The 12,200-nt window shown below is 38.3% G+C and overlaps 1 protein-coding gene across 1 annotated transcript in view; it reads left to right on the forward strand.

Moving 5' to 3' along the window:
* The window catches only part of ULK2 (unc-51 like autophagy activating kinase 2), a 113,678-nt gene that overhangs the window by 83,233 nt on the left and 18,245 nt on the right, over positions 1-12,200 (forward strand). Inside the window, exons 19-20 of the mRNA XM_090291807.1 lie at positions 718-905; positions 1,362-1,465. Of these exons, the coding sequence (XP_090147933.1) occupies positions 718-905; positions 1,362-1,465 (292 nt within the window). The remainder of the gene's footprint in view (positions 1-717; positions 906-1,361; positions 1,466-12,200) is intronic.

A 12,200-nucleotide genomic window follows, 5' to 3' on the forward strand; every position in this document is an offset into this window, starting at 1 on the left:
CCACTAGAGAAAGTGAAATGGACGTCTCTTCCTCACAGGTCTTGACAGAAGTACCCTGCACACCCCGGGGCGGGGGGAGGGGCCCAGGGAAGTCCAGGCAGGGTGCAGACCGGGAGACAGGACCTGGACCTGGGCACATGCCTTTAGTAGGGTTCATGGGTGGAGTGTTTCAGGGTTCCTGGCTAAGACTGGATCAATCATTTCAAATCAAAAGAGCAGGGTTCTGGTCAGCTCCATGGGGTCTTATCCAAGGGGCACACGGGGAAGATCCTGGGAGGTGGGAAGTCACCTCAGGAGCTCGTATTTGCTGTGAGGCAGAGGGCTGCCGTCTAGGGCGTGTGCTTGCAAGCGGACTGGGGTCACATTAAGGTCCCTTCAGCCCATGTGGCCAAAAAAAATCGACGGGGAGGTGCAAAACCATGGAGTAGCTTAGCTGAAGTCTCTACAGAAGGTCACGAACTAGTATAGTAAGTCCTTTGAGGACAGGATTTGTGATGAGAACAGCTCAGTTTAATGAGCCCTCGCTGTGTGCCAGGCACCGTGTGGGTCCTGTACTTGCCGGGTGCTTCATAGGCCTTGTCCCACTGACCTGCCCACAGCTACAGAGGCTGTAGTAGGAGAGCCGCTACATGAGTGCGGGTCCACCTGCTGGGCCGTGAGCCTGACGAGCCTGGGTGCTTCCTGCAGCGCCCTTACTGGCTGCCTGTGTTTCCTTAGACCACAGCTCCTTTCAAAATCCCTAAAACACAAGCGTCTTCCAACCTGCTGGCCTTGGCTCCTCGTCATGGGCCCTCGGAAGGGCAGCCCAAAGACAGGAATGACCCACGGGAATGCTCTCATTGTCTCTTTGCCAGAGGAGGCGAGAGGCAGAAGTCTGAGCAGCAGAGCAAGGCCATGTTTGGCAGGTAAAAGACCCATTTCCTCCCGGCTTTAACCATGAAAACTATAACAGTACATGTATTTCTGTTATAAACACAACAGACCCAGTTGATTTTGTAGCTGGATATGAACTGTGTATATTTAGGATCTCTGGAAACCATAGATGCTTCCTTTTTTTTTTTATTTTGGTTTTTCAATTACAGTTGTCCCCTTTTCCCCTAATTTCTCTCCCCCACCCAAGATGCTTCCTTTTAACTGTAAATGCAGAGCTCTCCATTTCCCAAATATTCTGTTTCTGCCTTTTGTTTATTTGGGTTAGTGACGTTTATCTCTGCCTTGAATTGTTTGGTATCTATTTTTTGTCTCCTTGTTCTCTGACTTCCCGTTAACCCTTTTATGGCTTGGCTTAAATCCTTATTATTTAAATGTCTGGATTTTTTAAAACTATGCTTTTTTGCTATTAACATCACTCTTCTACTTAGATCTGTCAGTACTGGGAAATTGTCCGATCAACAAGTCAAGACACCTTTAGGTGGGCATCAGGGCAGCACCGACAGTTTAAATACAGAACGACCAATGGACGTAGGTAAGAAAAATCTGGTGGTTTTGGGGGGCTGGGGCTGGGTAATCTGTTAGCAGATGCATTCATTTCTTATTGCTGCTGTAACAAATTGCCACAGGCTGGGTGGCTGAGAACAACATACATGTATGCTGTGACACTTCTGGAGGTCAGAAGCTGAAATAGGTCTCACTGGGCATTCCTTCTGGAGGCTAGGGGAGAATGGGTTTCCTTGCCTCTTCCAGCTTCTGGACTGCCCTCTTGTCTTGGCTTGGGCCCCTCCCATCTTGAAAGCCAACAATGGCCAGTCTAAACTCTGACCTGCCTCCCTATGCTGCATCTCAAGGACCCCTGTAACACAGGATACTTTCTTCATCTTAAAGTCAGTCAGCAGTTCTGGTTCTATCTGCAACTTAAATTTTCTTTGCCATGTAACATAGCCTCTTGTAAGGTTCCAGGGTTAGCACATGGGCATCTTGGGCTGGGGCGTGGAGTAATTACTTAACTTACCTGCTTCTGTCAATTGAGCATGAACTTAGTGACCCGGTTTTCTTCATCCCTGTCCCTGTCATTTCCTCTTCTATCTCAGTAGCCCCTCAGGACAGGGGCTTGTTCAGTCTCTCGATGATTAACAGCCTGTGCGTTAGGAGGAATTCTGACCAAGGTTGTGTTTATCAGTAGGATGATACTGGCTGAAGTGAGGCTAAACACACGTGCACTCTGAGCATTTCTTACACAGCAAGTAGATCCTGTGAAGAACCAAAGGCCACTGAGCTCCCTAGCCCCTTCCATAGTTGTCCTGGGCCTGTTACTATCTATAGACCCACGTCTAGATTACTCGACTGCTTGTCAAAAAATAAAACAAAGGGCAGATTCCAGACCCTAACTCAGACTTAATCATATTTTCTGGGAATGGATTCTAGGAATCTATCTTTAATAAGCTTCCCATAGGATTATTAAGTACATTTAAATTTCAGAATCACTACTGTAAGCTATTTTCTTGTTGTCTCTATATCTTTAAAAGTCATAATTGTTTATTAAGATCTTGACACAGAAGTAAGAGACGAGTAAACATACAGTAGTGGCTCAACTCCCCAGTCACTTCACTATCTCAGAGTTTTACTATCTTACACAGCGTTATACATACCAAATGTACAGAACTAGCATAGACATTTCAGGGAGCCACAAAGAACTTCTGAGAACTGGTTTCCTCTGGGGCCAAGGTCTCTTGTGACCTGGGAGCTGTGACCCAGGGGAACTTACGGGGAGAGTTCTCTTCTAACACAGTATAATTTTTAGCTGACTGTCCCGTGAGCATCCAAAGGAGGAAGTCTCTGGACGTGGCTTCTAATCCAAAGGGAATATTGTAGGATTTACTATTTCACTCCACTCGCTTCTTGCTTGCATGGTTCTGAAGGGAAGTCTGGTATGATTCTTACCTTGGTTCCTCTGTAGGTGAGGTGTTCTTTTCCCTTCAGCTTATTCCAAGATTTTTTCTTTGTCTTTGATTTTCTGCAGTTTAAATTTGATGTGCTTGGGTGTAGATTTTTTGGTATTCGTCATGCTTAGTAGTCTGAGCTTCCTGGAGCTGTGATTTGGTTTTATCATTAATTTTGAAAATTTTTAGTCATTTGTACTTCAAATATTTCTGAGGTTCCGTTTTCTCTTTCCTCTGCTTCTGAAATTCCCATTGTGCAGTTATCATACATTCTTGGATATTCTGTGGTTTTGTTTCTTTTTTTCATTCTTTTTTCTCTTTGCTTTTCAGTTTTGCAAGTTCCTATCGACATAGCTTTGACCTTACTGATCCCCTCCTCAGCCATGTCCAGTCTACTGATGACCTCATCAAATGCATTGTTCATCTGCATTTCAGTGATTTTGAGCTGTTGCACTTCCTTTTTATTCTTTCTTAGAGTTTCCATCTCTCTGCTTATGTTACCCATCTGTTCTTACATGTCGATTACTTTTTCCATTCGAGCCCTTAACATGTTAATTGTAGTTATTTTAAATTTCTGGTCTGATAGTTGCATTATCCGCACTGTATCTGTGTCTGGTTCTCATGCTTGCCCTTTCTCTTCACACTTGCTTCCACATTTTAGCTTGTCTTTTAATTTTTTGTTGAAACCCAGACATGATACACTGGACAAAAGGAATTCTCCCTCCCTTCCCCTCTCTCTAAAGATAAATAAATAAAATATTTTAAAAACTTTAAAAAATGAAATATCTATTTATACTATTGGGAAGGTGGAAAGTTTTAAGAAAGTTTTCTATTTCTACAGGAAACACAAAAGAAATTTATTATTCTAGTATCAAATATTTTGTGATTTACTAAGTATAAAGAATAAAGCATAAAAAGTCACTGAAGCATAAGAAGGCTTTAGCATATTCAGAGTAATTTTTAACTCCTTGCTAACAATCTAACATTCTCAGCAGACCAAATTGGCATATTCCAAAAGTAAGCAAAGTTGGTTCAGAGGAGAGGGCAGTTGGGGGACTAGGTGAAAGAAGGTAAAGGAATTATCCAGAAAACATGCACACATAGCACATAGACACAGACATCAGTGAGGTGATAGCCAGGGGGGAGGGGTGGGGCTGCATGGAGGCGGGCAGGGGGAGATGGGGGTGGAAGGAGACTTTGCTGGGGGCCGTGGCCACAGTGCAGCGTGCAGCTGATGTTTTATGGAGCCGTGCACTTGAAACCTGTGCGGTTCTGTGAGCCAATGTCACCCCAATGAATTTAATTTAAAGAAAAGAAGTGAATGCTCTGTGAATTAATTTAAAAAACTAAACAACAATAAAATAACCCTTTCTGCTTATGCATTTATATTAATTGTATATTTTCATACCTGTTTTTGCTCAAAAACATGTAACTCTAAAATTCTAAAGCAGTATATGGATTTTGGGAGATTTTTAGTGACCTATCCCCTCGGGAATGAGCTTTATAATAAAAGTTTGAAAAGGGGTGATATTTTTGAAAAGTTTCTAGTGATGAAAGTAGAAGGCTACAATGGACGATGGATGTGCATAAATTGCATCCACACTGGGACAATTTAGTACAGTTTTGAGAATGCCACATGTGGTCAAATTGATAATGCTTTAATACTTTTTATGTCTTTAAAGAGTCTGAAGGTGATTATACAAAGTTTGTTTCAAATAGATTAGCATTTTCTGTGTCAGCAATAGCAATAATATTTATTACTATATTCAGTAAGTGTTTGAGATTTTTCTACATGCTGTTATACATAGGGGGACGAAACAAGATAAATACAATCCCTGTACTTAGGAATCTTATAATTCAATGGGGAAGGAAGATAATAAATAAGAAGCACGTTGAGAATTAGAATAAGGAAAGTAATGCAGATAACATATTAAATTGTTATAGGTACCTGAAGTAGAAATTTTAATATTTTTGTGATTTTTTTTTTCTTGTACATTTTTTTCTCTTTCAACAAATACCTTTATTATCTGCTGTGTGTCGGGTACAGAAAATAAAATTTATAATGTTTCTGAACTCTTAAGTAATATAGTATATAGGTAACTTATAATTACTATTACTAATTCAGACAAATAATAACAAAATACTTTTAAAGGATTTTACATTTTACCAAGTGTGGACATTGCCTTTTTTAAAAAAAAATATTTTATTTATTTATTTTTAGAGAGAGGAGAAGGGAGGGAGAAAGAGAAGGAGAGAAACATTGATCGGTTGCCTCTCACATGTGCGCCAGCTGGGGGACCAGCCTGCAATTCAGACCTGTGCCCTGACTGGGAATCGAACTGGTAGCCCTTGGCTCACAGGCCAGCGCGCTCAATCCACTGAGCCACACCAACCAGGGTGGACATTGCCTTTTAATGTTTAGGTATTTTAGTATTTTATTAGGTAGGTATTTTAGTGTTCAGGTATCTTATATTGGGTAAATTTAACACTTTAATATGGAAAGATATAGATGAGCATATGTTGCCTTGGCTGGGTAGCTCAGCTGGTTAGAGTGTTGTCCCAATGCATCACTAAGTGCAACAACAAATCCTTGTACCTTTCTCTCTCTCTCTCTCTCTCTCTCTCTTTCTCTATCTATCTAAAATCAATAAGTACAAAGAAGAAAACTATAGATGAGCAATGTAATGAAAGTTATATTGACTGACCAGCTTACCTTATTTCTGTTACGCTACGGCAAACTGCACAGTTTGCTTAACCTGAAGTCCCATTTATTTATTCAGCCTGCATTTACTGTTAGCCTGCTAGGAGTTTGCCCCCATGTAAGCACTGAGGTTCAGCAATAAAAGTGAGGTCCCTGCTTTTAAAAAATTATCAAGGATTGTTTTATAGCCTAAAATATGGTCTCATCTCAGAAAATATCCTAGATGCTTGGGAAGAATCTGTGTTCTGGTGCTTTTACATATAGTGTTCTATAGATGTCTAGTAGGTCCAGTTGATTTATATTTCCTTTGTAATATTCTGTCTACTTATTCTGTTATCAAAAGTAGGCAATCGAATTTTCCAATTGCTATTGTCTATTACTCTCTTCAGTCTGTCATTTTGCTACATACATTTTGGGGTTTTATTGTTAGGTGCAGTATATTTATAATTGTTACATCTTTCTTATTAAGTGATGCTTTTTAAATTAGAAAATGTTCTTTACTTCTGTTAACATTTTTAAGGTCTGTTTTGTCTGATATTAATATGACCTGTGCAGCTTTCTTCTGGTAGTCATTTACATGATCCATCATTTCCTATTCTTCTACTTTCAACCTGCTCATATCTTTGAGTGTAAAGTATGTTTTCTGTAGGAGACATATAGTTGGGTCTTGTTTATTTGATTTGGTCTGACAGTTTCTACCTCTTGATTGGATTGTTTAATCCACTCACATTTAATGTTATTATTGATATAGTTAGATTTATATCTGCATTTCACTTTTTGGTTTTTATACATTTCATGTCTTTTTGTTCCTCTGTTCTTCCTTTACTGCTTTATTTTGCATTAAGTGACTATTTTCCAGTGTAACATTTTGTTCCTTATAGGGATGTTTTTCACCTCTTTAAGTTATTTCCTTACTGCTAGCTTATAATATACATGAGTTACTTGAATCTACTTCAGATTTACACTTATTTTATTCCAATGAAATACTGATGCATTATTCCTATATAACTATTTCCATTTGGGTCTTTTAAATAATTTTTAGTGCTCATATTATTATACAAATTCTATATATGTTAGAAACCCACTGAAACATTGTTATAATTTTGTCTTTTAAAGACGCTAAGAAAGGAGATAACATATATATTCATAGTTTGTTATAATAACCTTATTTATCACTTCTCTTTCTCTTCATTTTGTGTGTGGGGGAGGGTAGGTGTGTGGGCGTGTGGGTTTGAGGCCCCATCTGGGGTCACTTCCTTATTCCAGTGCAGCTTTGCTCTCACCTGCCTCCTCTGTGCTGTCGTCAAATTACATTACACTTCCATACCTCACAGGTTCTGTGAGGCACCTACAAACATGGCGTCTTATACGGTTGCTTTTTAAGTTAGTTAAGGGAAGAAGGGGGACGGAAATGTGCGACTGCATCGTGTTTTATGATTACATAGTTACTTTTACCAGCACTCTTTCCTTCCCCCATGAAGACAGAAATTCCCATCTGGGGTGAGTTGCTCTCAGCTTCTTGAACTTCTCTTGGTATTTCCTGTCAGGCAGTTCTGCCAGTAAGATATTCTCCCAGCTTTTGGTTACCTACAAACGTCTCTGTTTTGGCCTTATTTTCAAAAGGGTTTGCTTGATAGACTTTTTTTTTCTTCTTCAGCTTTTTAAATCTATCATCTCGCTTGCCCACTGGCATCCATTGTTTTTGATAAGTTAGCTGTTAATCTTATCGAGTTCCTTGGCATATGACAATTCTCAAGATTTTCTCTTTGGCTTTTACTATTTTACTGTGTTGTTTCTGGGTGTGGATCTCATTGAATTTATCTTACTTGGAGTTTGTTGAGCTTTTTTGATAGGTAGATTAATATTTTTCATCAAACTTGAAAAGTTTTCACTCATTATTTATTGTTATATTTTTTTTCTGCTTCTTTCTGTCTCCACTCTCCTTCTGGTACTTTCATTACCTGTATATAGGTATAGTAAGTGGTATCTTAATTTCTCTGAGGCTTTGTTCATTTCAGTTTATTCTTTTTTCTCTTCAGATTGCATAATCTCTGTTGATCTTCAAGTTTATGGATTCTTCTGCCAATTCAAATATCTGTTGAGCCTCTGTAGTGATTTTATTCATTTCAGTTATTTTTCTTTTTAACTCCAGAATCTTCATTTAGTTATTTTTAATAATTTCTCTTTATTGAGATTCTTTATTGATGAAACATTGTCATCATGTTTTTCTTCTTTTATGGCATTATTTTTATTTTTGACACTAATACAGATGTCCCCCACTTTCTCATCCTTTGCCTGCCTTGACCCACCCCTCATTCCCCTTTCCCTTTACCTCTGGCCATTACCATACTATTGTCTATATCTGTGTGTTATGCATATATGTTCTTTGGCTAATCCCTTCACCTACTTACATGCAGTCTCCACTCCCCTCTCCCCTCTGACTGCTGTTAAGTCTGTTCCATGTGTCCATGCCTCTGTTTCTATTATTTTCATGGGTTTCTTTGGTTCATCAGATTCCATATATAAGTGAAATCATGAATGTGGTATTTGCCTTTCTCTGACTGGCTTATTTCACTTAGCATAATAATCTCCACATCCATTCATGCTGATGCAAATGGTAAGAGTTCCTTATTTTTCATGGCTGTGTAGTATTCCATTGTGTAAATGTACAATTTTTTATCCACTCATCTACTGATAGCCACTTGGGCTGTTTCCAGATCTTGGCTATTATAAATAACACTGCTATAAACATAGGGGTGCATATATTCTTCCTAATTGGTGTTTTGGGATTCTTAGGATATATTTCTAGAAGTGGGGTTGCTATGTCAAACAGCATTAGTTTTTTGAGTAAACTCCATACTGTTTTTCACAGGGGCTGCACCAGCCTGCATTCCCACCAACAGTGCAGTAGGGTTCCCTTTTCTCCACATCCTCATCAGCACTTGTTGTTTGTTGATTTATTGATGGTAACCATTCTGACAGGTGTGAGGTGGTATCTCATTGTGGTTTTAAGTTGTATTTCTCTGATTAGTGATGCTGAGCATCTTTTCATATGTCTATGGGCCCTCTGTATGTCCTCTTTGCAGAATCGTCTATTCAGGCCTTTTGCTCATTTTTTAATTGGGTTGTTTATCTTTCTGGTGTTCAATTATATAAGTTCCTTATATATTTTGGAAATTGACCTCTTAAAAGATGTATCATTGTTGAAGATGTTCTCCCATACAGTGGCTTCCTTTTTCATTTTGTTGATGGTTTCTTTTGCAGGCAGAAGCTTTTTAGTTTGATGTAGTCGCATTTGTTTACCTTTATTTCCTGTTTTTTTCCCTAGGAGTTTTATGGTTTCACAACTTACATTTAAGGCTTTTATCCTTTTTAGTTTATTCTTGTGTATAATGTCAGTTGGTGATCTAGTTTCACTTATTTGCATGTCCCTGTTCAGTTGTACCAGCCCCATTTATTGAAGACACTATTTTTACTCCATTGCTTTTTCCTTGCCTCCTTAGTCAAGTATTAATTGACTATGACGGTGTGGATTTAATCTGGGCTCTCTGTTCTGTTCCATCGAGCTGCATATCTGTTCTTATGCCAGTACCAGGCAGTTTGATTACAATAGCCTTGTAGTATAGTTTGATATCAGGTCTTGTGATCCCTCCAACAGTGTTCTTCTTTCTCAAGATTGCTGAGGCTATTTGGGGTCTTTTTGGTTCCATATAAATTTTTGGAATAGTTTTTGTAGATCTGTGAAATATACCATTAGTAAAATAATAGGAATTGTGTTGACTCTGTAGATTTATTTGGGTGTATGGACATTTTGATGATAATTATTCAAAATCATGAATGTGGTCTATGCTTCCACTTATTTGTATCTTTCTCAATTTTTACTTCAGTGTCCTATAGTTTTCTAAATACAGGTGTTTTACCTTCCTGGTTAAATTTATTCCTAGGTACATTATTTATCTGTTGCAGTAGTAAGTGGTATTGTTTTGTTAGTTTCTCTTTTTATAATTCATTATTGGTGTATAGAAGTCCCACTGATTTGTGAATGTTAAGTCTGTGTCCTGCTACTTTGCCAAATTCATTTAATAGCTCTAGTAGTTTTTTGGTAGAGTTTGGGGTTTTCTTTGTACGATGTTCTGTCATCTGCAAATAATGACAATTTTACTTCTTCCTTTACAATTTGGATGCCTTTTTTTTTTTTCTTTCTTTTTTTTGATTACCATGGCTAGGATTTCCAGTACCATGTTGAATAAGAGTGGTGAGAGTGGACATCCCTGTCTTGTTCCTGATCTTAAAGGAAAGGTTTTAAGTTTTGCCCATTGAGTATGATGTTGGCTGTGTGTTTGTCAAGTATGGTCTTTATTACATTGAGGAATGTTCCCTCTATTCCCAATTTGCTGAGTTTTTTTTTAAATCAATTAATTTTGGGGGGGACCCCTGCTCTGTAACAATTCCCCCCTCTCAGACTTAAGACCCTTTATAATCTTATAAAGGACAATGGGCTAAGTAAGGTCTCGTGTTCCTCTAGCTGCTTCAAGCTGGACATGGTTGTCGTCCTACCTACCCTTGATCCAGTATTCCCTAATAAGAGTTGGGAATGTGGAGGGGAGGGTGGCCTTCCCACATAGGGAAGGATCGTGCAGACTCCAGGTCAGTTAGCTGTCCCCGGACAATGATGTGCTTGATTTAACAGGCTGGCATCCTTGTTGTATTCTGGGGGCAACAGATTTGGCAACAGGGTTAAAAGGCATCATTCAATCCATAACGGCTGGATGACAAAAGGCAGCGATTAATTTCTCAGTGTTCCACATTAGGAAAAAAAAAAGGCTTCCTTGGAGGAAGGTATGCAGGGCACATCACACCTGTTCAAAACCCTTTTGTCCACTATACTTAGTTTGGACTGAGGGGGATATTTTAAGTTTCCCCCCTCTTGCTGAGAGTTTGTATTGTAAACGGGTGCTGGTTTTATCAAATGCTTCTCTGCATCTATTGAATTGATCATGTGCTTTTTTCATTCATTTTATGTGGTGTGTCACATTTATTGATTTGTGACTGTTGTATCAACCTTGCATCCCCAGAATAAATCCCACTTGATCATGGTGTATGATCTTTGTGATGTATTGCTGGATCTGGTTTGCTAATACTTTGTTGAGGATTTCAGCATCTATGTTCATCAGGGATATTGACCTATAATTTTCATTCTTTGTAGTGTCTTTATCTGGTTCTGGAATTAGGATAATGCTGACCTTATAAAAAGAGCTTGGAAGTCGGTTTCAATGTTTGGTAAAATTCACTTGTGAAGCCATCCGGTCCAGGGCTTTTATTTGTTGGGAGTTTTTTTTTTTTTTATTAGTACTTCAGTTTCACTAGTTGTAATCTGTCTGTTCGAATTCTCTAACTCTTCCTGATTCAGTTTGGAAGACTGTATGTTTCTAGGAATTTATCCACTTCTTCCAGATTGTCCAGTTTGTTGACAGGTAGTTGTTTGTAACATTTTCTTACAATCCTGTGTATTTCTTTGATGTCAGTTGTTACATTCCTCTTTCATTTCTGATTTTATATATTAGGGTTTTCTCTCTCTTTTTCTTTGAGTCTGGTTAAAGGTTTGTCAGTCTTGTTTATCTTTTCAAAGAATCAGCTTTTGGTTTCATGATCTTCTGTATTGATTTTTAGACTCTGTTTGTTTATTTCTGCTCTGGTCTTTATTATTTCCTTTCCTCACTGTAGACTTTGAGTTTTTTCTGGATCTTTTAAGTGAGAAGTTAAACTGTTTATTTGAGGTTTTTTTTGTTTGTTTGTTTCCTGAAGTAGGCCAGTAAAGCTATGAATTTCCCTCTTAGGGCTAATTTTGCTATGTCCCATAGATTTTGGTTTGTTGTATGTTTGTTTTCATTTGTCTCAAGGTACCTTTTGATGTTTTCCTTGATCTCATTGTTAACCCATTCATTGTTTAGTAACATGTTACTTTGCCTCCATGACTTTATGTGGTTTTAAGTTTTTCATATGGTTGATTTCTAGTTTCATACCATTATGGTTAGAGAACCATGCTTGATATGATTTCAGTCTTCTTATATTTATTGAGACTTGTTTTGTATCCTAACACATAGTCTGTCCTAGAAAATGTTACATGTATGCTTGAAAGGCATATTTTACTGCTTTGGGGTGAAATGCTCTGAAGATACCAATTAAATTAATCTGTTCTATTGTGTCATTTAAGGCTACTGTCTTCATGTTGATTTTCTGTCTGGAAAATCTATTCATTGATATCAATGGGGTGTTAAAATTCCCGACTATGACTCTATGACTGTCAGTCTCTCCTTTCTGTCCATCAAAATTTGCTTTACGTATTTAGTTGCTCCTGTGTTGGGTACATACATTTTTACCGGATTATATCCTCCTGTTGGACTGCTTCTTCTATCATTACATAGTGTCCTTCTTTGTCCCGTACTATAGCCTTGTGCTAAAGTCTATTTTGTCAGATATAAATATTGGTACCCCAGTTTTTTTTAATTTCCCTTTGCATGAAATAACTTTTCCATCCCTTTACTTTTAGTCTGTGTGTATCTTTTGTTCTGAGGTGTGTCTTGTAGACAGCATACGAGGTCTGTCCAGGAAAAGTCCAACCA

Source organism: Furipterus horrens, unplaced genomic scaffold (assembly GCF_987537825.1).
Source record: "Furipterus horrens unplaced genomic scaffold, mFurHor1.1.pri manual_scaffold_11, whole genome shotgun sequence".
NCBI lineage: Eukaryota > Metazoa > Chordata > Mammalia > Chiroptera > Furipteridae > Furipterus > Furipterus horrens.